The sequence below is a fragment of the Phoxinus phoxinus genome (assembly GCF_949152265.1).
Source record: "Phoxinus phoxinus genome assembly, chromosome: 22".
Taxonomy (NCBI): Eukaryota; Metazoa; Chordata; class Actinopteri; order Cypriniformes; family Leuciscidae; genus Phoxinus; species Phoxinus phoxinus.
The window spans coordinates 8,988,403-9,013,608 of NC_136897.1; the positions used below are offsets into that span (position 1 = coordinate 8,988,403).

The following is a 25,206-nucleotide window of genomic DNA, read 5'->3' on the forward strand; positions in this document are numbered from 1 at the left end:
CATAATCGCCCAGCTCTCGTAAGCCTTGTTTCTTCCCGATCTGCACGCTGAGGTGGAAAGATTGTGAAAGAAACCATATTCGGACTGCATTCATCCATTCCAGCATGCAAATTATGCGAGAGGGGAGGGGATGCATGAGCATGGGCATGAATCGATGCCACCAGTTGAAGAGATGCTGGCCAGCTATCTCTCGTTGGGGCATCGACATTGAAGGCTCCCACTCTGCTGACCAAACCGCTGCCTGTGACATCACATTTGAATGGCAGAGCGTACGTGACAGCGGGCCCTGCCCTGCACACAATGGTTGTGTTGCAGGCTTACCAGGCCTATCTGCTGAAAGACCAGGGTCAGTTGCTCCCTGAGGAGGTAGCAGAACTATGCCGCACCACAGATCTTTCTCTCCGTGCCACCAAGAAAACTGCTGCGGCAGTTGGCCGATCAGTAGCAGCAATGGTGGCCACTATGGTGAACAACAGTTAAGATGGCATTCCGGGACCAGTTTATGGAAGGGCCCCTCTCTAACTGCCGGTGTGGAAGAAGATGTGCCACACTGTGATTTGATCCTTGGTGAATGAGCATAAACAAATGTTTAACAACATCTTGGACCTCTTGGATACAGCAACAGTGTCTGAAACAAAGAAAGGCCACAGTGATCTATCTAAATCCATTCATACCTATGTTTGGAGGCCACAAATTGATATGAACAGCAACACATCCACTTTATCTTCATGCAAAGCACAGTTTATAGTAATGGTTATTGACTGTTAACACAACAGTTCACGGGACAGATCTATTAACAGATAAACAAATGCATGGACGATGACTTAACCATTTCTCACAGTGTTTGGTCTCTATCTGTTCCATTCAATGCCTTTAATGATTTTTAAAAAAGAGGTTTGGTAAAGTGTCATGATGAGACGTATTGTGTATGGTCTCTCTCTCTCTCTCTCTCTCTCTCTCTAAAAAGAGGAAGAGACGTGGATCTGGCAGAGAGAGGGGAAGATATCAGAATGGGATAAATATGTCCCCCTGGTTGACACAACCTTGTTCTGCGTATCCAACTCGATGGGAAAGGAGACACTAACAGACACAGCATGTCTTGAGTTTCTTTTATATAGCTTTTGGCTGCACTCTAGCTGTAAAAGGGCCCCAGCATTGAGGGACCTCATCTGACCCTTATGGCTCCTCCAGCAGCACATCCACAAAGGACCTCTGCAACAGCAGACATTGCCTTTCCCATACACCTTAGTGGTGTATGTTGCCTTGCCTTCTGGCTTGCTTAGTTGGGGACATTTAATATTCAACAATATTATAGATCTGCCTTAAAGGTGGACGATGATGAAATTGTTTTTTGTATTATTTTCATGTTATCACTGTGAAGCTGCTTTGATACAATCTGTATTGTAAAAAGCGCTATATAAATAAAGGTGACTTGACTTGACTTGGTGCAGCCAGCCTGCAAAGAAACCTGTGAAAATTCAACTGACCCAACTGCCCAGTCCACTCTTTAAGGTCCCTCTTGGCACAACTGAAGTTCAGCATCCTCCAGCCCAGCATGGCAACGACTAGTGGATCGCAAATCTGCGCCCTTTCCACATTACCAATGGAAGATGTCTCTACTGCCAGACTAAAAAATCACTATGTCATCTGTGACTTGAGTAGAAATCACAACATCATGGAGAGGCTTCTCTGGGTAAACCTGGCAGACATCGGGGAGAAAGAGAGAAACTGTCTCCTTGATGCACCAGTTTCGCCCTCTGACCTCTTGACACATCTGTGGTCAAAAATTTCAAAGAGGCCAATATATCTATATAGAGGCCTGGCCCGTCTTGGTCTGAGGTCTGACATCGCCAATTGCGCTCCTCCGCCTCACAGGAGTAAAATGCAGAGAAGGCGAGATGTAAGAAAAAAGAAAACAGGATTTGAGGGAAGTAATCCAGAGCAGACACACCCAGCATTCTCAGAATGCAGAGGCCAACATCTGCTTCCTTCATTCTTTTCCCCTAAGTGTTGCTAGGTCTCCTCTTGTGGCACATCCACTAATCAGGGATGTGTCCCCTGTGGTGACAGGCAGGATATATTTTTAATCCTTGGTCATATTCCCCTTATGGTATTCTTTGAATACCAGGCCCTGAGCTAAGCTGCCCAATGGGTTTCTGGCCCTAGGGAATAGAGTCACGACGACTGCAGGTGCGTACCCCTAGGACAGGGAACTGTGACTCCGGATCCATTGAAGTCATTGACTAATGTCAGCCATATGGCACTCATTCTTTCAGCATGGGGGATTAGGTATTTGTTTCCAATTAGCGTCCTAGGACACAGTGAGTTCCCATTCAAAAGGAAAAGTATTGGGTTACGAATGTTACCTTGGTTCCATGAGAACGGTAATGAGACGTTGCCATGCTTCAGACATGTCTGCCCACGTCTCCTTCAGAAAAAAACGTGGATGATGTGTGTACTACAGGCGCCCTTTTACACTAGTAGGGACATCATAGGCTGTCGCCGGCCAATGTTGTTTTTGATACGTGTTTTGACACGTGCTTCAGACACCGGTCATGCCAGAGGCATTTCACATTAACGTCCTAAGATACAGTATCTCGTTCCCTTCTCAGGGAACCAATGTTATATTCATAACCCGAGACGTTTTCTATAGAGCTGTTTTATAGGTGAACTTAACTAATTCCATAATTAGTGAACTTTTCACAGTTGTTGAACTAAACTGATTTCAGTATTGTATTGTATTGTCTAAAGAGCTACATGAATAAAAGTGACTTGACTTGACGATGCAATGTATAAAATAGTAAATTTTACAATTTATTATTTCTATGTTTTGATTTATTGGTGAAATATGACTTGGACATACTGTATTCCTGATGGATTTTGTGAGATCCTATTTATATTTTTTAGTATCTCTCTAGAATGTTAATTTATCTCTAAGAAAACCAGAAAAGTCATACCCACCTTCCTCACACATGCAGTCATCATAACACTTGTTGTTTAGACCATGGTTGTGAGGTTTGCACTCATGTTCTCTGAGGTCACAACAAGAACCTGATCGTAGCAAAATGAGATAAACCACAAAAGTAAACACTGGCAAGTTTTGCTAATGAATATCACATTAATTAAATAATTTGCTGAAAACATTAAAATTGTGTAATCTACTCACCCTCATATAATTTTAAATTATACTGTGGAACACAGAAGGTACATTTTTGAGGAAAAAAAAACTTTTTAACTTTAGAGGGGCTATTATAGTCTTTTGTTCATAAATTTGGTGTATCCCAAAACCATAGTTGCAACGAACATTTGCGAACAACATTGCAAAGTTGTGTGATTAAAACTACAGCTCATAACCTGTGTTTAAAGCATAGTTTCATTACATGTAGCCTTAAATAGATAATGCTCATGAGCAAAATAAGCAAGCTAACAAGCAGCAAATTCTATATATTTAATTTTTGTCCTCAAAATATTCCACAATAGTCTTGGTGCCTACACTCTACATTCATGCACATCTCACGTGCTAGAAAAGCCATAGGCCTACTTTATTTGCTTGCCCAAGCAAAACAATTATATATATATATATATATATATATATATATATATATATATATATATATATATATATATATATATATATATATATATGTGTGTGTGTACTGTAGCCAGATATCAATTATGTATGAACGACATTATCAAGTATGACATAAGAGAAACATTGCATATCATTTTTTCTGCAGCACTTTTTTTTCTACTACAAAAGAAGTGATACCACCATCTACAGGGCATTGAAGGTACTATATCTTGTGCATTTGGCCTTTACTGACTCAAACTTGTCAACAAGGCTACTTTACACGAATGCATAAGCAGGTAGTTGCTGAATCACAGGAGTTTCATATATGAGATGAGGACAGGGCTGCAGCCTGGGATGAGGCCGAAACCAGCACGTCCGGTAACAGTAGGCTTTGACGAATGAGTAAAATACTTAAGTATTGTTAAAATCAGATACTCTGACTGGTATCTGTACTTTTACTCAAGTATGGTTTTCAGGTACACTTTACACCTCTGAAAAAAAAAGAGTACCTTTTGTGTTCCACAGGGAAAAAAAGCTGTTTTTTAACAACATGATGACAAGTAAATAATGGCATTTGTCATGTTTGAGTGAGCTATTCCTTTGATCAGTGCTTGTCAAACCAGTTTTGAGGACCCTGGATATCTCCCTCATCTAATATCTTATTCAACTCACCAGCTCATCAGTAGAGACTGCAAGAATTAAATTGGGTGTGTCTGATGTCGAAGACCTTCAAATGTGCAGTGGTGGGTCGGGTCATCCTCAGAACTGGTTTGAGAAGCATTGCCTTTGATAATGGTAACATTAAACAATTATAGGGGTGCACTGACCAGGAAGGCAGTCGAGATGATGGTCACATGGTTCAATGACTTCCAAATCAAGCGTTGTGTTCCCATTGCTCTTATTTTTGCTGCGGCGTTTATCTTTATAGGTGAAAATAAAAAGACACAGGCCTCCTTTATTCAGAAATCAGCTGTGAGTTTTCAAATTATTTAGGCACAGATATATTTAAATATCTGGGAGAACTTCATCCAATCTTATTATCAAATATTTATCCTGATCGTTGAATATATCTTGACACTCCAAAAATAAATAAATAAAAACTACTGTGGTAAAAAAAAAATCTGATGGACAGTAAAATAACTGTTATTCTTTAGACCTTCTTTAGAGAATGTGCTTTCATACCTTTTCTTTTGTTGGATGGCCAAGTGTCTGCAGGCTTCATATCCTCATAATCAGTCCAGTCAAAGAGCGTCATGTCCAGAGTGGGCATCACCTCCCCTTGAACCTTCCCTCGACCAGACTTCTGAATAAGACAGATTTAAAACATGGTTTTAAACAGATTTATTCTGGGTGATCAACTTGACATCACTTTCTAGCAAAGTGCTAATTTTAAAACCTGTAATGTGACAACTTTGCATTAATTTGCATTACAGGACAACTATAAAAAAATAGGCATATATTATTCATTGGACCAAAACCCTGCATATATAGTAGAAGTATGTTATGTTACTTCTTCTTCTATAATTAAAGATCTACAGTGTTACATTAGGCAGCAAATTGTTTTTTGAAAATAATACTTTCCATTTGACCAAAACGTCTTCCACCTTATGCCAAACTATGGAAAGTGTTATCTGTTTTTGACGCTGAAAAGCTAGTTCATCCATTTTTTACCTCAAGACTAGATTATTGTAATGCACTACAAGCTGGCTGCCCTGAATCGTCCATAAACCAACTTGAGACTGTAGACTGGCTAACTGTTAAATTAAATGGCTTAGCTCCTTTGAATTTAACCAATCTTCCATCACACTACAATACGATATCAAAGTCCACTCAAGAAAGTAGAGCTTATTTGCATTTGGCTCCTAAATTCTGGCATAGCCCAAGGATGGTCTGAGAACCTCTTTAGTGGGGTTAATAGAGACTGCACAAGTTCTAGTCTGGGTTCAGCCTTACTTGCGAAAACTTGATGACGTCAACTATGGATGACTGACAAGACTGGCAAATTATGTCAATCATCACAATTCACAAGCTGAAATCATCACTGAAATTATATGAAATTATATATATACTGATTGGCTTCATCACTGTCTCCTCTCCACCAGTAAGCTGGTGTGTGGTGGGTGTTCTGGTGCAATATGGCTGCCTTCGCATCATCCAGGTGGATGCTGCACATTGGTTGTGGTTGAGGAGATCCCCCCACAGAAGATCACAACACAGAACAAAACACATTAACAATGTGACAGAAAGGATCTCAGCTCAATCCCAAAGTATTTGACTTGTGTTTATGTCTGAATATTATTTGGAATAGAGAAATTAAAACCATCTGAATTGAGAGGCATCGAAATAGATTTAAAAAGATTCATTTTAAATTCAGAAATTGTGAAAAATTCACATATGATTTGGAGGGCATTGGGAAGGGAGCGTTGTAGATCAGATAAAAATAATAAAGTATCATCTGCATATAGATAGAATGGATTGATGAACCTAACTGAATCGGGGTAATAAGTTTACACTGTCTAATATACTGCGCCAGAGATTCTATTGATAAGTTGACCGTGAGAGGGGAAAGCAGGCACCCCTGTCTCATGCCATTGCAAATATTAAAAGTGTCCGAGATGAATCTACCAGTAGATACCCTTTTCCATTGGATTAGTGTATAGAGTTTGTATCATTCTAATAAACTGGTCACCAATAACTGGTATACCATAAATGGCTGCATTCCAGCCGATCAACAGCTTTTTCAGCTTCAATAAATAGGAGGATGCTGGGTGTTTCTCATTTCCCAGATTCAGCAATGATATGTAACACTCGACGGACATTATCTAAAGCTAAAATTAAATAAATCCCGATTTATCTGGGTCAATTAATTTATGTTTCACTGACTGTAGACGTCTGGCAATAACTTCAGCATTGTATTCAAATGTGGTCTAATAGATCCCACAGCGCCAGGTATAAATCTATTGGAAGGCCATCAATTCCCGGGGACTTTGCTTTATTTGAACATAACACTGCTTAGTTCTACTAAGGTAATTTCAGAGTCAAGGCTGTCAGCTTCCTCCTTTGAAAGTATGTTTAAATTCAACTGATCAAAAAACGTTTTAACTGGTCAGTATTTGGTTGCATTTCTGAATTATATACATTTTCAAAAAATGACAAATGTTTTGTTGATGTCTGTGGGATGTGAGGTGAGACCATTTTTTATACTTTTGATTGCCTGGATGTTAAAATGTCGCTCATGTTTTTTCAAAGTAAGCGCAAGTAGTCAGCGCAGTCTGCTTCCATCTATGTAATATTTATATTTTGTAATGTGCATTAAATACTCAGCTCTTCTTCGAAGCAGATCATAAAGTGTAGCCCTATTTTTTGTTGTCTATCATTGGAAAATTGATGACCTAATACTTTTTCTTATTCCCCACATCTTCTCTCTAATACTGATAGTTATTCAAGATAATTATTTTTAAATCTAGCAGAAAAGGAGATAGCATTGTTCTTTAAAACCTTTTTAATGCTATGCATTCTGATAAAGTTCCCTTGGCCTTTGGAATTAAAATAGATTTGCATGGGGTACTTTCCATAAGATCATCTCTCAGTGCAAATCAAACCAGCTATTAGGCTAACTGAAATAAAACCATACCAATATCTAGGTATGGTGAAGGGTATGTGATGATGTGGGGCTATTTTAATTCCAAAGGCCAAGTGAACTTTATCAGGATGCATAGTATCCTGGATCCATGAAATAACTGGCCTTTAAAAATAAAAATCTTCCTGCCTCTATGGGAATTTATCATAGGGGTGTCCTGACTTATGCACCCTGTATTTTAAGGAAGAACATTTATTTCTTAAATGATCATTTTATTTCTTAAGGGTGGACGATGATGAAATTGTTTTTTGTGTTGTTTTCATGTTATCACTGTGAAGCTGCTTTGATGCAATCTGTATTGTAAGAAGCGCTATATAAATAAAGGTGACTTGACTTGACTTGACTTATTTACGATACATTATTCATTCTCAAAAAAAAAAATGGTGTCCTTAAAGGGATACTTCACCAATTAGCATTAAGCTTTGTATCAGTAGAAAACCTGTAGTATTTTTTAATTACCGTGCTTCCCTGCCTCATGTTCCCCTGAGACGAGAGATGTATGTATTTTTTGTCTGAAAAAAAATCTTCAGAAAAAATCTGATGAGGCTAAAAGTTCTGCAAGTTTTCAACCCACCGATAGAGGGTGGGATCTCACTCACAGAATGTACAAATTGTGTCAGCCATTTGTTTTAAGCTAAGCTAACAGGCTTTTGCTCTGTGGAGAAAGCTGAGTTGTAGGGGTGACAATACGTCCTCTTTTTCCCAGACTTGTCCGGCCGGGACTGCCCGGGCTCTTCCTCCAGACCCCCAAGTAGATCTTGCTCCTCCGCTGCAGCAGCTGCTCTGGCCACCTCCCGCTCCCCCACCTTCCGCAACTGCCCGCTGCACTGCGGCTCGTACAGGTAGCCAGGTAGCTGTCAGAATAGCAGAGGAGCCGGAATATCAACGATCGTGGCTCAATGAACTCTATCAATCTCGATCAGGCTTGAGCTCGCCGAAAGGTCGGGATCCATTTGGGTTGCTTTTTCTGTAGAAAGCCAACAAGATCATCCCCTTCCATTCCTTTTGGTTGCTTAACCAGGTAGACATTGTTGTGACGTGACCGGTCTTCGAGGTCATTGCATTTCCGTTGCATTGGTTCAAGCTGAGACAGGCAGAGGTTTGTATCTTTTTTTTTTTTTGAGTAAACTGCCTTGCAGGTTTGTCCACTTTCGTTGTTGTGATCGACGCCATACTTTTACTCAGAGAATCGAGTTCTTCCTTCAGTGATCGAAGAACAGCGCTGTTCCCCTTCAGTCAGTCACTCTCGACGTACATCAGAGATGATATGAAAAAATGGGGATCTCGCTTGAGAGACCAATCCACTTAGAGTGTAAACTAAACGAGCCAGTGCACATTGGCATGCGATCATTTTTCACAGTGTCTGGGAGCCTGGCTAGCCAGTCCCACTGGCTCATCCGTACCATCAGACTCGCCTATGCGATTCAGTTCGCCCGGCGCCCACCCAAATTCAGGGGCTTCCACTTCACCTCTGTGCGGAGCTGCAATGCCCCTGTATTGCGGGCAGAGATCGATGTCCTACTGGCGAAGGACATGGTCGAGCCGGTCACTCCAGCAGATATGAAGACAGGGTTCTACAGGCCCTACTTCATTGTGCCCAAGAAAGGCAGTGGGTTACGGTCAATCTTGGACTTGCGAACCTTGAATCGGTCCCTGCACAAGCTCCCCTTCAAGATGTTAACGCATCAATGCATTTTCGAATGCATCTGTCCCGGGATTGGTTTGCAGCGATCAACCTGAAGGACCGTACTTTCATGTCTCGATTCTCCCTCAAAACAGGCCGTTTCTGCACTTTGCATTCGAGGGGCGGGCGTATCAGTACAAAGTCCTACCCTTGGGGCTGTCCCTGTCGCCCCGCATCTTTATGAAGGTCGCGGGGGCAGCTATTGTTTTCCGCTCAGAGAATGCGGCGTTTGCACTCTCAACTATCTCGACGACTGGCTGATTCTGGCTCAGTCTCGGGATCAGTTGTGCAAACACAGGGATATAGTTCTCAGTCACCTCAGCCTGTTGGGACTTTGGGTCAACTGGGAAAAGAGCAAACTCTCCCCTGTGCAGAGGATCTCTTTTCTCGGAATGGATTTGGACTCACAGAACAGCGCGTCCGGCCGGTGTTGAACTGCCTGAATTCGTTCAAGAGCAGGACAGCGGTTCCACTGAAACATTTTCAGAGGCTCCTGTGGCATATGGCAGCCGCAGTAACGCCGCTCGGGTTGCTTCATATGAGACCGCTTCAGCGCTGGATTCACGGCCGTGTCCCAAAATGGGTGTGGCAGAGTGGCACATACCGGGTGCCCGCCATCCCGCATTGCTGCCAAACCTTCAGCCCCTGGTCGGACCCTTCATTTATACGGGCAGGAGTTCCCCTAGAACAAGTGTCCAGGCTTGCTGTGGTATTCACGGATAACTCTGCCACCGTGAATCTGAGGTCGCTTCATGCAATCCACATCCCTGGCGTGCTCAATCGTGCAACCGACGAGCTCTCACGACAGCCTACGCTTCTGGGGGAGTGGTGTCTCCATCCCCAGGCGGTCCAGCTGATAAGGGACTTCTTAGGAGCCGCACAGGTAGATCTGTTTGCCTCTCCCCCAAACGAGGCGGCTCTACGCACTGGAGTGGAACCTGTTTGCTGAGTGGTGTTCTTCCCACCAGGAAGACCCTCGAAGATGTCTGATCAATCGTGCTCTCCTTCCCGCAAGAGGGGTTGGAGCAAAAGCTGTCTCCCTCCACCCTCAAAGCGTTTGTTGCCGCTGTTGTCGGACATCACAATGCAGTTGATGGTAAGTCTTTGGGGAAGCATGACCTGATAGTCAAGTTCCTGAGGGGGGCTAGGAGATTAAATCCACCTTGCCCTCCCTCTATACCCTCTTGGGACTTGTCTCTGGTGCTCAGCACACTGCAGTCAGCTGAGTTAAAGATCCTGTCACTAAAGTCAGTGTGCCGGACTGCTCTGACTTCCATCAAGAGGGTAGGGGACCTGCAAGCAATTTCGGTCAAAGAATCGTGCCAAGAATTCGGGCCGCCCAACTGTCACTTTGTCCTGAAACCCTGGCCTGGATACATGCCCAAGTTTCCTACAACTCCCTTCAGGGACCAGGTAGTGAACCTGCAAGCGCTGCCTTTGGAGTAGTGTTGTTTTTGGCGGCCTGTTTTACTTTTAGTTTTAGTCTAGTCTTTGTGTCAAGCTGTCATTTTAGTTTTTATTAGTTTTAGTCACGTCATACTCTTTTTAGTCTAGTCAAGTTTCAGTCGACTAAAAGTCTGAGCATTTTAGTCTAGTTTTAGTCAACGAAAACTGATGACATTTTAGTCTAGTTTTAGTCAATGAAAATTGTATTTTAGTCTCTTTTTAGTAATGCAATTCTATTTAACCCAGTCAATATAGTATAATAAGTACCTAGTAGTTTAGACGAAATCAATTTTAACTTTAAGCCAAACCCATGTCAAAGGTTTTCTTATTATATTATTGTTACCTTATAGACTCAAGAATACATCCATTCCAGACACGGAAGACGCTCTGATTTGAATTTACAACATATTTATTTTACCAACCAAATATGTTGCACACACACATACATTTAAATTAAATAAATAAAAACAATAAAATGGCATCACATGACATTGACACTGCCAGAATAAAATGAATACATTCAAGTTTAACAAAGAGAAACAAAGTGCTTGAATGCTCAAGCTACAATAACATACTAAAAAGTGCAAATAAAATGTGCGTGTCTGTTACTTGTGTTGCTTGCAAATTGAAGTCAGATTTTGCATAATAAAAACGGTTTAAAGATATAACACTACAAATGATTTAGACCTGCATACAGTGGAATTTGTTGACTTGTCCACCTTCTTGGGTGGGACTTGCTTCAGTGGTGCTATTTCTGGAATCTAGCACAGGAATAGATACAATGTCAGGACAGATGCAACCTCTGGAAAATTTAAATGTGGTAAATATTAAGTAGCATAAATCCTTGCTATGATTTTTACCATAAATCAACCTCTAGCGTTAGTAGTGACTTGACTGTCCGTAAAAAAAAAAAAAACAGTCTACATAATCAAAACAGAAGTAGTCTAACGTTAAGCAGAAATCTCAGCAGGCATGTTAATGCCAATACCATTTGTTGAAATGTATGTATTGGTTTAGATTAGATTAGATTTAGATTAAGGATTCAAAGTCATGTTGTTGATACCAAATTCAGTGCATTGTGATTACTATGTGAACGACAAAACTAGCTACAGTATTTGGCACTACACACACACACACACACACACACACACAAACACACACTCTAGTCACACACATCTCAATCGTTTTCAGCTCCAGTCGCTAACAGTTAAAGCTAACATTGAGACACATTAACCACAGCCTCATGAGTTGGCATGAGCTTTCTAAATGGAAGGTAACGTTACGTTTAAGTCTTGACTTACCTCAATTTCATTATGGAATTCATTATGTCTCTTAAGGTTCGTGGTGTTTTTTCCTGTGATTTTGTGGCCGCATTTCTCCCCATCTTTTTCAACAACACATTCCGTTTTCTTTTCCACTTCTATGTAATGAAAGTTTTTCCAAATGTCGTTTCTTCTTTTTCTCCCAAAGACGAACCCCGGCTTGCCGGCCATCGGGCTCTTTCTCTGTGTCAAAGACTTAACTTAACTTTGTTGTCGTTAACGCTAACTAAACTCACCGCAGCTGCATCTTCTAAAATCAAATAATGCTGCGTCACAGCGTGGGGCTTGAGGAAGTGACGTCGCCTGCGTCTGCGCAGTGCGACCTGACACAGCCTCTGAATGCCTCTGAAGTGAGACACAGGAAACAGAAATACTGCAAAATTATAATCAAAAACGACACTAATCGAGACGAAATAACATTTTAACATTTCGTCTCGTTTTGGTCAACGAAAATGAAAAGATATTTTAGCATAGTTTTTATTTTGTAAACCACATTTAGTCTCGTTTTTTTATTCGTCAACAATAGTGCATTATACATTTAGTTATAGTCATCGTCATATGACCAGCATTTACGTCTCGTCTCGTCTCGTTTTCGTCCCTTGTTGTGTTTAGATTAGTTATGTTTGTGATTTAGTTAATAAAACTTGTGCACATTAAGTATTTGGTTCTGATTCTCTGCTTGCAACAAAGTTTACTTTACGATTTAGATTTTGACTACAGGCTTTTAGTACTGTACAGTAAGAAAGGCATTTCCCTTCCCCGTAAATGAATATTTCTTAGAATTAATAAACAATTAACGCTGAGTGTTCACAGGACGAACAGGTGGGTTTATTGTAATATTAATTTTACTACATTAAGTTAATTATATTAACTGATCAAAATATTCATAATCAATTATAACCAGTTATTATTGATTATTAATATTTCATAGAGTTAATTTGTTACAACTATCTAGTGTAAATGATAAATCGTGCCTAACATTTGTATACTAGCTACTGTATACAGGCCACCAGGGCACCATACAGACTTTATCAAAGAATTTGCAGATTTTTTTCGGAGTTAATACTGGCTGCAGATAATGTCCTAATTGTTGGTGATTTTAATATACATGTAGATAACGAAAAAGACGCATTGGGATTGGCATTTAGAGACATTCTGAACTCTATTGGAGCTAGACAACACGTGTCAGGACCCACTCATTGTCATAAACATATTTTAGATATAACATTGTCACATGGAATCAATGTTGATGCCGTTGAAATTCTGCAGCAGAGCGATGACATCTCAGATCATTATCTAGTCTTGTGTAAACTTAATTTAGCCAAGGTTGCAAAGCCAACTCCGTGTTACAAATATGTTAGAATTATCACTTCTGCCACTAAAGATTGCTTTATTAATAATATTCCTTATCAGTTTCACCTCCTCAGCATCCCAGATAGCTTAGAAGAACTCGATATATCTTTTCCAGCACTTTAGACACAGTTCCTCCTTTGCACTTAAAGAAGATTAAAGAAAATAGTCCAACGCCGTGGTACAACGAGCACACTTGGGCTCTTAAGACAGCAGCCAAAAAAATGGAGTGCAACTGGAAGAAAACAAACCTAGACGTTTTTTGAATTTCGTGGAGAGAGAGGACGATTGCGTACTTAAAAACTGCCAGATCTGCTTATTTTTCGACTCTCTTAGAAGAAGAAAAAACACAACCCTAGGTATTTATTTGACACAGTCGCTAAATTAACAAGAAATAAAGCTTCTACTTCTTAAGTTTCCAAAGAGCATAGCAGTAATGACTTTATGAACTTCTTTACTTATAAGATTGATAATATTAGAGAGAAAATTATAACTATGCAACCATCTACTACAGTATCGCATCAGGCAGTGGATTATAGTGACCCTGAGGAAAAATTCCAATTATTCGTTGCAATAGGAAAGGAAGAACTGTCTAAACTCATTCCATCATCTTATCAACAACATGTATGTTAGACCCTATACCGACTAATCTACTGAAAGAACTGCTTCCAGAGGTCATAGATCCTCTTCTTAATATCATTAATTCATATTTGTCACTAGGATATGTACCGAAAACCTTTAAGCTGGTTAATTATTAAACCTCTTGTTAAAAAAACGCAACTTGAACCTAGAGAATTAGTCAATTACACACCGATCTCAAATCTAACCTTTTTGTCAAAGATACTAGAAAAGGCAGTATCCTCGCAACTATGTTCCTTTTTAGAAAGAAATGGTCAGGACTTGGATCGTACCATAGTACTGAGACTGCTCTCAATAGAGTTACATATGATTTGCTCTTATCATCCGATCGTGGTTGTATCTCTCTTGATCGCAGTGCTGCATTTGATACCATTGACCACAACATTCTTTTAAATAGACTCGAAAATGATGTTGGCATTAGTGGAATTGCTAATTAGTGGAACCGGGAGGAGACCCCGGGGAAGACCTAGGACACGCTGGAGAGACTATGTCTCCCGGCTGGCCTGGGAACGCCTCGGTGTCCTCCCGGAAGAGCTAGAGGAAGTGGCTAGGGAGAGGGAAGTCTGGGCATTTCTGCTTAGACTGCTGCCCCCGCGACCTGGCCCTGTATAAGCGGAAGAAGATGGATGGATGGATAGTGGAATTGCATTAGCATGGTTTAAATCATACTTGTCTGACCGTTATCAGTTTGTAGCAGTAAATGAAGAAATGTCTTATCGATCACAAGTTCAGTATGGAGTACCACAAGGCTCAGTACTAGGACCATTTCAGTTCTCTGTGTACATGCTACCCTTGAGTGATATCATTCAGAAGCATAGGATTAGTTTTCACTGTTTTCACTGCAATTATACTCAGCTCTACAGGTGCTGGTCATATAATTAGAATATAATGAAAAAGTTGATTTAATTCATTAATTCCATTCAAAAAATGAAACTTGTATATTATATGACCGGTGCGTCACGCAGGTGTCGCTTTCATTGATCACGGCACCGACCTCGCGCCTTCAACCTCGTCCTGCTTTCCACAGTAACCGAGACGTTTTCGTTAATGTAGTAATTGAAGGGATTAAGGGATGTTTTTATTGCCTCTATCAATATGTGGGAAACAATTTTGCACATAGCCTCCTGTTGTGCTTCGATTGCATGACGTAGCGTGAGGTCCTCGAGCATTTTTTGAGGCTCCAGTTGATTTTTGCTGATGTTGTCTTGATGAGAGAGAAAAAGTTGGATTCAGAGGATCTTTGGTGAATTGAAAGACAAGGCTGCTCAGCCTGGCACAAACTTAGGGGTTGTAATGGCATTTTTAATCTTTCCTAATGATTTAACAGATTAATGCTGTATGTTCTCTGTCTGTATTCTGAGTTTCCTGATGTAACGTTGGTTCAGCTGGGGGGGAGGTGTGAGCCCGAGAATGATCTGTGTTTTAAGTTCCCATGCTGGGGGAAGCTGTTCCTGCTTGTATAAACGGTGGGGGTGATGGTTTCCCCTTGCATTATAAAGTAGCAGGCCAAGCTCTCTTGAAGAGAAGTGCCAGTATCTGTCTGTCTCTGACTCTGGCCTGCAGCCTGGCTGCAAGGCTGGGGTCAGGGAACCATTTTTCTTGCATGAATAAATTACTTTTCTTTTTAAATACAATTTGGATCTTGACGTCTCTTTGCCTGGGAATGCTGAGTTTAGTAATTGTTTTTGCCACAACAATTTGGTGTCAGAAGTGAGGATTCCGTGAGGAAAATTCTTCTCCTGGTCCTGAGACGGATTTGACGGAGTGAATCGCCCCGGTACCAGATACTGGTCTCATACCTCGACGGTTTGAGAAAGAGAGCTCAACAGGTTACGAGAGAGAGAGCCAACTCCTGATTTCAGGGCCAGAGAAGAATCCTCACCGGGATCAGAAAGAATCCGTGGCAGTGCATCTCAGCTCAGGTAAAAAAGACAGCCAAATTATTATTTTTCTTCTCTTTTGTTGGGTGTAGATTGATATAGGCTAACTGTGAGTGAACCATATTGGCTGAGACTGTTTCTTTGGTTGCGAGTAGAGTTTTTAAGCGGGAAATTGACCTGAGGAAGTCAAGTCAATTTTCTGAAAACTAGCTCGTAGGTGGACGGAAGAGCCACACCGTGGACGGAAGAGCCACAGCTGATTAAGTAAGTGAACGGAAGAGTCACAACTGAATACAGAGCATATTTGCTAAAACCTGTCTGATTTTGGGTTAAGAAGTCAGATCTGTTCGAAGACGTTTGGACAGATTAATAAGACGCGCGTCAAAAATAAAAATCCAAGAGAGGAGATTCAGCCAAAGATGGGATCATCTAACAGTAAGCTAGATCATTTTTACACACCAGTTTTTTGTTAAAAAGAAGAAATTATGGCCAGAAAACGCATGCAAGAAATTGGGAGAACAGATATTTGTTTAACAAAAGGCTTTTTATAGTTGTGTTCAGCATCTGTGTAAAACTGTGAACAGACAGAATTGTTGAACTGAAGAAGCAGGTAGAATAAAAGAAGAATTGTTGAATTGAAGATGAAAGAGAAGGAACTGAAATGTAGGGATAGAAAATAGAATGTTGTTGAGAGTTGTTGAACTGAATTGTTGGATTGAAGAAAAAGAGAACAGATGTAGAAAGAAACTGAAATGTAGGGAAAGATTGAAAATAGAAGGAACATGGAATGTAGGGATTGATAGAATTCATGGAACTATTTATGAACGCCTGTTAAGTCAAATTAAGTTGAAATAGTATGAAAAGTGAGTTTTAGATAAAAAATAAGGCATTGAGTATGATTAACAGGGATTAACATGAGGAATGTTTCATTAAGCAGAATGGGAAAAGTCTATATGTCAGTGTTATGATGTGAATGTGCATTATTGTATTAATGTTAGGAAAACAAGGATATTGAAGAATAGATCTCCATATGTTTATAACAGAGTTTATAAAAGATTTGAATGTGCAGGCAGCTATGAGAGATGTCTGTGTAATTTAGGGACTGAGATATGAATGATATTGTGATTTCTGTGAAACCGTCCTGATAAATAATAGTGAGACAGAAGAGAGCAAATGCTGTAAACAGCTGAAGCTAATGATGCTTTTGTAAAAGTTTGATTCTGATTGAAAAAAAAATAAAAAATAAACATAGATTGGCTCCAAACAAAGAAAGTGATGATACAAATTTGAAGAAAATTATGTGTTAATATGGGTTAGAAAAACAGAGTAATGTTACTATGATTTGGCATTTGGCTATTTAATTCAATTTGCAACAGATGGCATTAGTAGCTCTGTTTGCATTAGTGAATGGGGGATGCTTTTGAAAGCAGATAGTAAACAGAACAGTGTGACACAGACAAAGTGAAACAAATAGTTCAAAAGACCATTTGAACTTTTAGTGTAGGTAATTATCTTCAGGAAAGATAGAGATTATTTAGCCACAAACAAAGAATTTTCGACCTCAGGGAAGTGAGGACAGTAAAACCCCCGAGAGTGAGGGGGAATTTAGAAGACTCAGGGGAATTTAGAATTGTATTCTATTTTACTCCATAGATCTAGTTTACGGGAACTGAGATTGTAAAAGAATACAGAGAATGCTATTTTGATTGAATTTGCAACTGAGAGATTGTATTGTTTGCTTTCCTGGATGGGACAGAACTGCAGTGGGGGTGAATTCGGAGACTGGCCGTGATCAAACAGTAAAGTGTTTTATTGTGGTCATTTAGCAGTAGGTTACATCCAAATGATGTGAGAGTGACGTGTATTAATGTAGTGTTAATGAAACGAAAAACTTTTCTTAACTTCTTCAGACATTGTGTGGTGTTAAGAATGTTTATCTTCTGGAATGCATGTCTGTTTTCTTAAGGCTCGCTCATAGCAAAAACACATGCTACTGGGAGACTTTTAACACCTTAAGCCACGTGAAACTTTTCAGTCAGGAAGGCACGGATAATTTAACCATAAATGAAGACCCCTAGGTGTGAAAGACAATTTGGCCTAGGAGGGTTAGATAGGGCAATCTATTACAGTTAGAGATGGTCGTATTAGAATAAACAGAAAAATTACAGAGAGAAGAACTGAAGGCGGCTATAAAATGATTGTCTTTTAATGAAACGCTTAAAAAAGGTTCTAGATGATCATAATTGCAGATTGATAAACTCATAGAAGAGAAAATATGGAAGTAAGATATTAAAACTATGGTAATTTGAGAACATGACAACTAAAATTTAGATGAAATTTGAAATGTTATTGAGACTCAATAATAATAATAATTTGTTCTCTAAAGAATAAAATAAGCTAAACAGAAGCAGTGTTGAGGAAGTAACAGTTGCTAAAAGCAAAAATGCGTAAAAGGCATTTGATTAAACAAAAGTTTGTTAGTGTTGACTATGAAAGACCTACAAGCTGATGTGCTATTTGTAAATAAGATAAAGTTTATGATTTGGTTGAAAACAATTTGATTATCTGAATTTGATGTGTGCTGAAACAGTTTCAGTGCAACAGAGACCCATTCTGAGTAGGAATTTATAATGTCTAAATTCCCCAGAGATGTCAAAAGAAACTATAAAAATGATGCTTGAATTGAAAATGCATTTAATTTATGGAAAAGATAACTCAAGCTAGGCTAGTGTTAAAATATGATAGATAAAGTCTGAAGTTAGTTTATGAAAGTGCAAAATATTAGTCCTGAATGGCTCAAAAGTCTCTCTTCTCATTCAAATGTCAGCTAAAAGCTGTTATCTGAGCATGTGTTATAAATGTTAATGAGCTATAAAGCACAGTGTTTCAGTTGAAAATAATAGGCACAGAGATATTTAAAGAAATAATGTTACAGGATCTTATAAATTTAGAGGACAATTTGTAAATGTTTTAGAAGTAAAACTGAATGACTTTAAAGAAGTTTTTAAAATACTGTTTTGATTTGTTTATTTTAGAACCAGTGACTTCTTTGTCTGATTTTAGTTGCCACCATGAGACAGGGCCGATGGCTCCGGCTACAGAAGTAACAGTGATAATTGATTAAACAGTAATTGATTAAATACTGTTGTTTAAACGTTAGATTGAAGATAATTCTTTGATCGATATTGGACGCTCCCGTTAGATGGGATGGTTTTTGATTACCTTTTTTCAAACCCAAAAAAAAAAAAAAAAAAAAAAAAAAAAAAAAGATTTTTCTTAACAAACAAACTATGATAATTCTGCTCAAGTGAAGTAGAGCTATAATCAGTGTGCAATGAGGTGTAGATTCCAAAGACGGGTAAGATTCTCCGGTGGCCAGTAGGGGGACGACCTAAGGCAGGACTGCACCGGCCACTGAGCACCTGCCCACCAGGCTAGGGAGGTGTGTCTATGAAAAGGGAGTGGTTGTGATGCTTCTGATGGGCCAAGAGCATCTAGGGGGGACTATAAGAAATTATAAGTCTGCTCCGATCCAACTTCCACTCCAGTATATATATCCAAATGCTCCTTCACTTAAAAGAGCTTATTTATCATAGAGACAATTGCTTCTAATCTCAGTAATATGCAAATAGTATGACAGAGTCACAGCTGTCACCTATAGCGTGCGACAGCGGGCAATCGAGAACCATTGATTATAGGGACTCCAAAACACAAAGAATGTTTTCAGACCATGAGGTGAATTAAATTTTCTGCTGTGAAGACAGTAACAAAATTCTAAGATGTTAGTTGCCTTAAGGGCAAGGAATTTTAGGTCATTGGACATGACAAAGGGCCATTAGTACATGATGGTGGCTAAAAATGGAGAAATATTTTGTAGATTCAAGGAAAAGTCTGAGTAATGAAGGAACTAATACATAAAATAAGTTATTGTAATGAATTTATTGTTACATTTTGTCTAAATTACAGTCTTAGAAGGCTGTTGAAAAGAGCATTTGTTTAGAGAAAGAGAGAGAGACTGCTTGAGGAAGGAATTATATTTTGTCTTTCTGTATTCGGCCAGTAAAGGAAAAGCTAAAACAAATTAATGATAATGAACAAAAAACAACACAGCTGACTTTTGTAAAAAACAAATTAATAGACATGTTTTGAAAAAGGTTAAGAGGCCATGTAAATTAGGTAAAAGCTACAGAAAATTTAAGTTTTAAAATCTGATTTAAAATGTAAATTTTTTTAGAGAAAAGATATGAATACGAAATATGAACGGTTAATAGTCAGATGTGTGTGTTTGATGATGACTGCAGTTTTATGTCTTGATAAGTGTGAGTTTAGGTATTAGGCAGTGGAAAAACATTATGTCTGAATAGTGTGCATAGATGTGTCGTTAAATTTGAGAGAAGTTGATAATTCTGAATCGATTTGGTCATTTATGATATACAGTAGATTTGAATGAATTTCTAGATCAATTTTGGATATCTTTGGTCCATCATAGATTGAAATAAAATAGGTTATAGATTTTAAAATGTTTGTAGATGACTAAGGGCCATTTGCATTTTCAGGGTATGTATGAATGTTTGTGAAACAATTAACATTTGTTGAAACACGGGAAACCTGTCAGGCAGGGAGGCCAGAGGGGCCATTTGACCATAAATAAATACCTTTGATCTTACAGATGCAAGGGACAGTGAAGCCCACGGAGGAGGGCAAATAGAGTGACAATTGTATTCAGTTTTGCAGATGACTGAGAATTGAGATTGAGTTGAGAGACAAACTATTGAGAGCAGTCCTGAAAAGCAGGATACGCAAAGAGTGCATTTGCATTTCAAATAATTTGATAAGAAGATGAGATTGTGGCTTAGAGTGAAGAATATAACATTTTGGTTAAGAGACAGAGAAAGATGTCTGGAGGACAGTGTTTAGTTTAGTGAATCAAAACCCAATTATGTTAATTTGATGCACAAGTAAGATGGTGCATCAAAAATGGGGAATATAGTTTGTGATGGTTTGGGATTTCCCAAAGCCATCTGTGTTCCCAAAGCCATTGCACAGGTGGAGCAATGGATGTTGAGATTGAGTAAATCTCAGAATGGTTTAATTGAGTAAAGCCCTGCAAGAAGCCATTCTTCTCCCTAACAAAAGTCTGTAAAGTGTGCTAATAACAAGAAATGTTTCAACAGGAAAACGCCTAGGGTGGATACAGCAGCACAGCAGACACACCGAACACATGTGACAATAACCTTAACATTTGTTTTTTCCTTTACAGAGAATGCAGACTTTTGGGCACATGGCATGAGCAAAGAAACACACACACACACACACACACACACACACACACACACACAAACAAATGATCAGATAAGAGCCTTTCAAAACCCAGGGGGGTCAGGGGGGGGCAGAAGGACCATTTGTTTTAAAACCAGCTTGATCTTGTCATACAGGAGTGAACGAACAGGGCAGACTGTGCCCAATGAAATAATGGCTATGGATGAATTTGGCTAGCTATCCTGGCTTATTATTGTGACAGAAAGGTGAGACACCTGCGCAGCGAATAACTTCAACATTTTTCTTTTGCAGGATGTCAGGATGGATTGGATCAAACAGAATTGATTCTGTTCCAAATGTATAAATGTTATTTTGTTAACATGAGCAAAGTGGGTTGAGTGTGTTTCAGGGGAAAAGGACTCTGAGTGCAAGAAATCATCTGGTGATAATGTTTCAGGTTGATGATTTCACAGGTCACATCAAGAGGGACGACCGACTAGACAAGCAGTTACTAACAAAATCACTTAAGGTCTTCGTTCGCAGGTGACAGCAGAAAGTAAATGTTTTAATCCAGTGGGGGTACGGTCATGATCTAAGGGAAAATCTTGTAAGAATCAGAAAATGATTGGAGAGTGTGAGACCTGAGTCCAAACTTCTCACCTTAGACTAAACGAACAAACACATGCCAACGCGAAGAATAAAGTGAGGGATCAAAGGCTTGTGCTAGTAACAGCTTCCCTTACCTACGAGGGAAAAGACCATTGCAACTGCGTGCAAAACGTCAAAAATGGTGAAGACGGAACGTCAACGCATCTGGAGAAAGATGATTAGACCAACTAATGGTTTAGCAGAAGAATCTGTTTTTTTTTGTGATGATGTTGATGATTTTATTTAATTGAATCAAACTAGGTATTGATTTTTATTGGTGAAAATGTGGAAAATCTATTAATTGATGTGTAATAAGCAAAAAAGGGTCCGTAATGGAAATATTAGAGTTAATTTTGAAAAACTACATTGGTTAGAAAAATGAACAAATTTATGCAGACGATTCGAGTAGCGGAAGTTACAGTGAAATGTATTAATTGAGTTAAATTCTGTTTTGTTTTGTTTTGTTTTCATTTCTTTCCTTTTGTTTTGTTTTGTTTTGTTCTGTTTTCTTTTCTTTTCTTTCTGAAGACGATGAAATGTAAAAAGGGTTAAAAACAGCAGTCATGCGTGTTACGAGATGACGTACAAGGACAGGATTTGAAATGAGGGGTTTTGTTATAATTTTTACTATTTGTATGTTTATTCAAATCAACCAGGGGTGTTGAATTGATATGGTTTTCATACTATGAAAAAGCGGTGACAGTGCATATCCATTTTAACCCTGATTCAGTTTAAATATTTACTTGCTTGTTCCTTCAACAAGGTTCAAGGGATGCGTTTATTTGTAGTTATCAGAGAATGATAAAAAGGGAGAATTTGTAATGGCATTTTTAATCTTTCCTAATGATTTAACAGATTAATGCTGTATGTTCTCTGTCTGTATTCTGAGTTTCCTGATGTAACGTTGGTTCAGCTGGGGGGGAGGTGTGAGCCCGAGAATGATCTGTGTTTTAAGTTCCCATGCTGGGGGAAGCTGTTCCTGCTTGTATAAACGGTGGGGGTGATGGTTTCCCCTTGCATTATAAAGTAGCAGGCCAAGCTCTCTTGAAGAGAAGTGCCAGTATCTGTCTGTCTCTGACTCTGGCCTGCAGCCTGGCTGCAAGGCTGGGGTCAGGGAACCATTTTTCTTGCATGAATAAATTACTTTTCTTTTTAAATACAATTTGGATCTTGACGTCTCTTTGCCTGGGAATGCTGAGTTTAGTAATTGTTTTTGCCACAATAGGGGTCCAAAGAAGATTTCTACCTCAGCATCATTTTGCATCAGTATGTTTTAGAATCGGGAAAACCCGGGTGATCTTGTGATCAGTGATCTTTTAAAGTGTGAAGATCTCACACCCTCTGGAGGTGACTGAGCCAATACGAAGTTGTGGAAACTTTATAACACTTTGGTGTTTGGGGCATTTGCATATGTAATTTGATTGGGTGTTTAAGAGAAGAACCTTTGCCGTGAGTTGTATATTACGTGTGCACGAGTGCGAGCATAAGCAATAAGTTGCTGGCTGAAGTTCCACCGGTGTCGCTAATAACAAGGGTTTCTGAATTCTGCATATAGCCCCTATACGTGTGTGTGTGTGTGTGTGTGTGTGTGTGTGTGTGTGTGTGTGTGTGTGTGTGTGTGTGTGTGTGTGTGTGTGTGTGTGTGTGTGTGTGTGTGTGTTTGTGTTTGTGTGTTTGTGTGTGTATAGAGTCTGCTCCAGTAGAGTTTGTCTTTGCCAGCAGCTGGAGCAGCAGTGCCACTGACGCAGTACAAGTGAACAGCATTGAAGATAGTGCTCCTCTGAGAGTCGAATGACTGGAGAGAAGGACAGAGATAATCTAGCCAGAGTAATTACTGACTTCTGCTCAGAGCCTCAGACTGTGTTTGTGTGTGTGCTTAAATGTTTAATTTATTTTGGATCACATCTGGAAACCGGATCATTTATGAAATGCCATCAAGATTCCACATTCTCTCAGTTTTCATCTGAGTACAAACTTTATTCCTTTATAAAATACCTTATAATTAAACTCTATGGAGTCATATAGATAAATGGATAAATAGAGATTGATTTACTCAAAGAATGGCAGTTAGATTAAGTGCATACTGAAGATCTTATCTGGGGCTGTTGCTAATCGAAGCCTAATTAGAACTGCCTATGGTACTTTAAATCATTGAACTGAGATCTACAACGCCATTTGAGTACCAGCCGGAGGTGTGTTGAAATCTCAACTCTTAAAGGACACAAGCTTGTCTGTGTAGCCACAGTAGACCGCTCAGCATGTTCATATTGCCTACCATTGGCACAGTTCCCTTTATTATTATAAAGCTTATGCTACAGTATACTTGTTTAATTTTTTTCTTCTTCTCCATCTACGGCATTTAATTAAGTCTGATTCTGTAAGTTAGTGGCTGAAGTTTATTAAGCAGATCAAAAAAAAAAATCCCACCAACCAACTGGTGAATGCCCAACTTTAGCTGCCATTTGTAACCCATTATAGCCCAGTTTATGTTAAACACTAGCCTGGCTAACGTCAGACCTCGTTTCATTGAGGTCTGGAAACCACATGTTAATTTTCTCGTATTTGAGGCGTGGTTTACGAATGCCCAGAGCCGTTTATTGGGCGCTACGAATGTCTATCAAATGCGCCTGTACGTAGCTCATAGCCAATCGTTTCAATGATACCAGATGACGTATGTAGAGCGACAAAATTTCGTAGAGGAAGAAGGCGATGGGTCATAGATTTGTGTACATGATGGTGTTCAGCGACTATTGCCGTTTGTGCAAGACAAACATGGGGGTAGAAGGTAAATCTGCAGTGCACATGTTGATATAACAAACTGCTTCGGTGTGTCGCATAGACGTCGTCATCGTCTTGCTGCTCCCTCCCCGTTCTGTGATTGGTCCCCTCGCTGAGGCGAAAATCTGATCCATGGTATCCAGGCTGCCTAGCAGCGTGAATAAAATCGCGCAAGGCAGCATGGGGAAACCCAGGCTAGTTAAATACAATATTAGAGCCAGTATTTGAAGTTAGACAATGTGAAGAGTGAACCTGCAGGGTTTTGTGTTTAATGCATATGACCATTTATCAAACCATGCAATAGTTTCAAAGTGAACTAAACTCAAGAAGACCTCCTGACATGGTTTGAGTTCTTTTGGAGGTTTCACATACACTTATACGATTTTCAGGGCTTTTTTTTCTTCTCTGAAATACTCTTGCACGTGAGTGGCAGTGTGCTGCTGGAAATCTGAACAAACAGCTTCTCATACATGCACATAGGCAGTTCTTATTCTGTCTGTTCATCGAGATGCAATAAAATGTTTTTTTAAAGTGTGTCTGTTGTTTGCATCTAAACAACAACATTTCTTGTCAGATTTCTGAGATGTCTCGCTAGTCTCATACTTAGATGAGCAACATTACATGCCATTGCCTTCATCTGATTGTTGCCAGGTGGTAACATCCTGGTTGGGATCTTTTGGAACTAATTAGAACTGCCTATGGTACTTTAAATCATTGAACTGAGATCTACAACGCCATTTGAGTACCAGCCGGAGGTGTGTTGAAATCTCAACTCTTAAAGGACACAAGCTTGTCTGTGTAGCCACAGTAGACCGCTCAGCATGTTCATATTGCCTACCATTGGCACAGTTCCCTTTATTATTATAAAGCTTATGCTACAGTATACTTGTTTAATTTTTTTCTTCTTCTCCATCTACGGCATTTAATTAAGTCTGATTCTGTAAGTTAGTGGCTGAAGTTTATTAAGCAGATCAAAAAAAAAAATCCCA

General features: G+C 39.4%; 3 protein-coding genes across 3 annotated transcripts in view; 1 reads left to right on the top strand and 2 right to left on the bottom strand.

Moving 5' to 3' along the window:
- The window catches only part of LOC306991003 (uncharacterized protein), a 538,544-nt gene that overhangs the window by 162,142 nt on the left and 351,196 nt on the right, over positions 1-25,206 (top strand). The window lies entirely within an intron of this gene.
- Positions 1-25,206, bottom strand: part of pank4 (pantothenate kinase 4 (inactive)) — a 153,872-nt gene that overhangs the window by 7,511 nt on the left and 121,155 nt on the right. The window lies entirely within an intron of this gene.
- The window catches only part of draxina (dorsal inhibitory axon guidance protein a), a 59,159-nt gene that overhangs the window by 964 nt on the left and 32,989 nt on the right, over positions 1-25,206 (bottom strand). The window contains exons 4-6 of the mRNA XM_079598421.1: positions 4,754-4,874; positions 4,399-4,491; positions 2,962-3,051 (exon numbers count right to left, since the gene is read on the bottom strand). Coding sequence (XP_079454547.1) covers positions 2,962-3,051; positions 4,399-4,491; positions 4,754-4,874 — 304 coding nt within the window. The remainder of the gene's footprint in view (positions 1-2,961; positions 3,052-4,398; positions 4,492-4,753; positions 4,875-25,206) is intronic.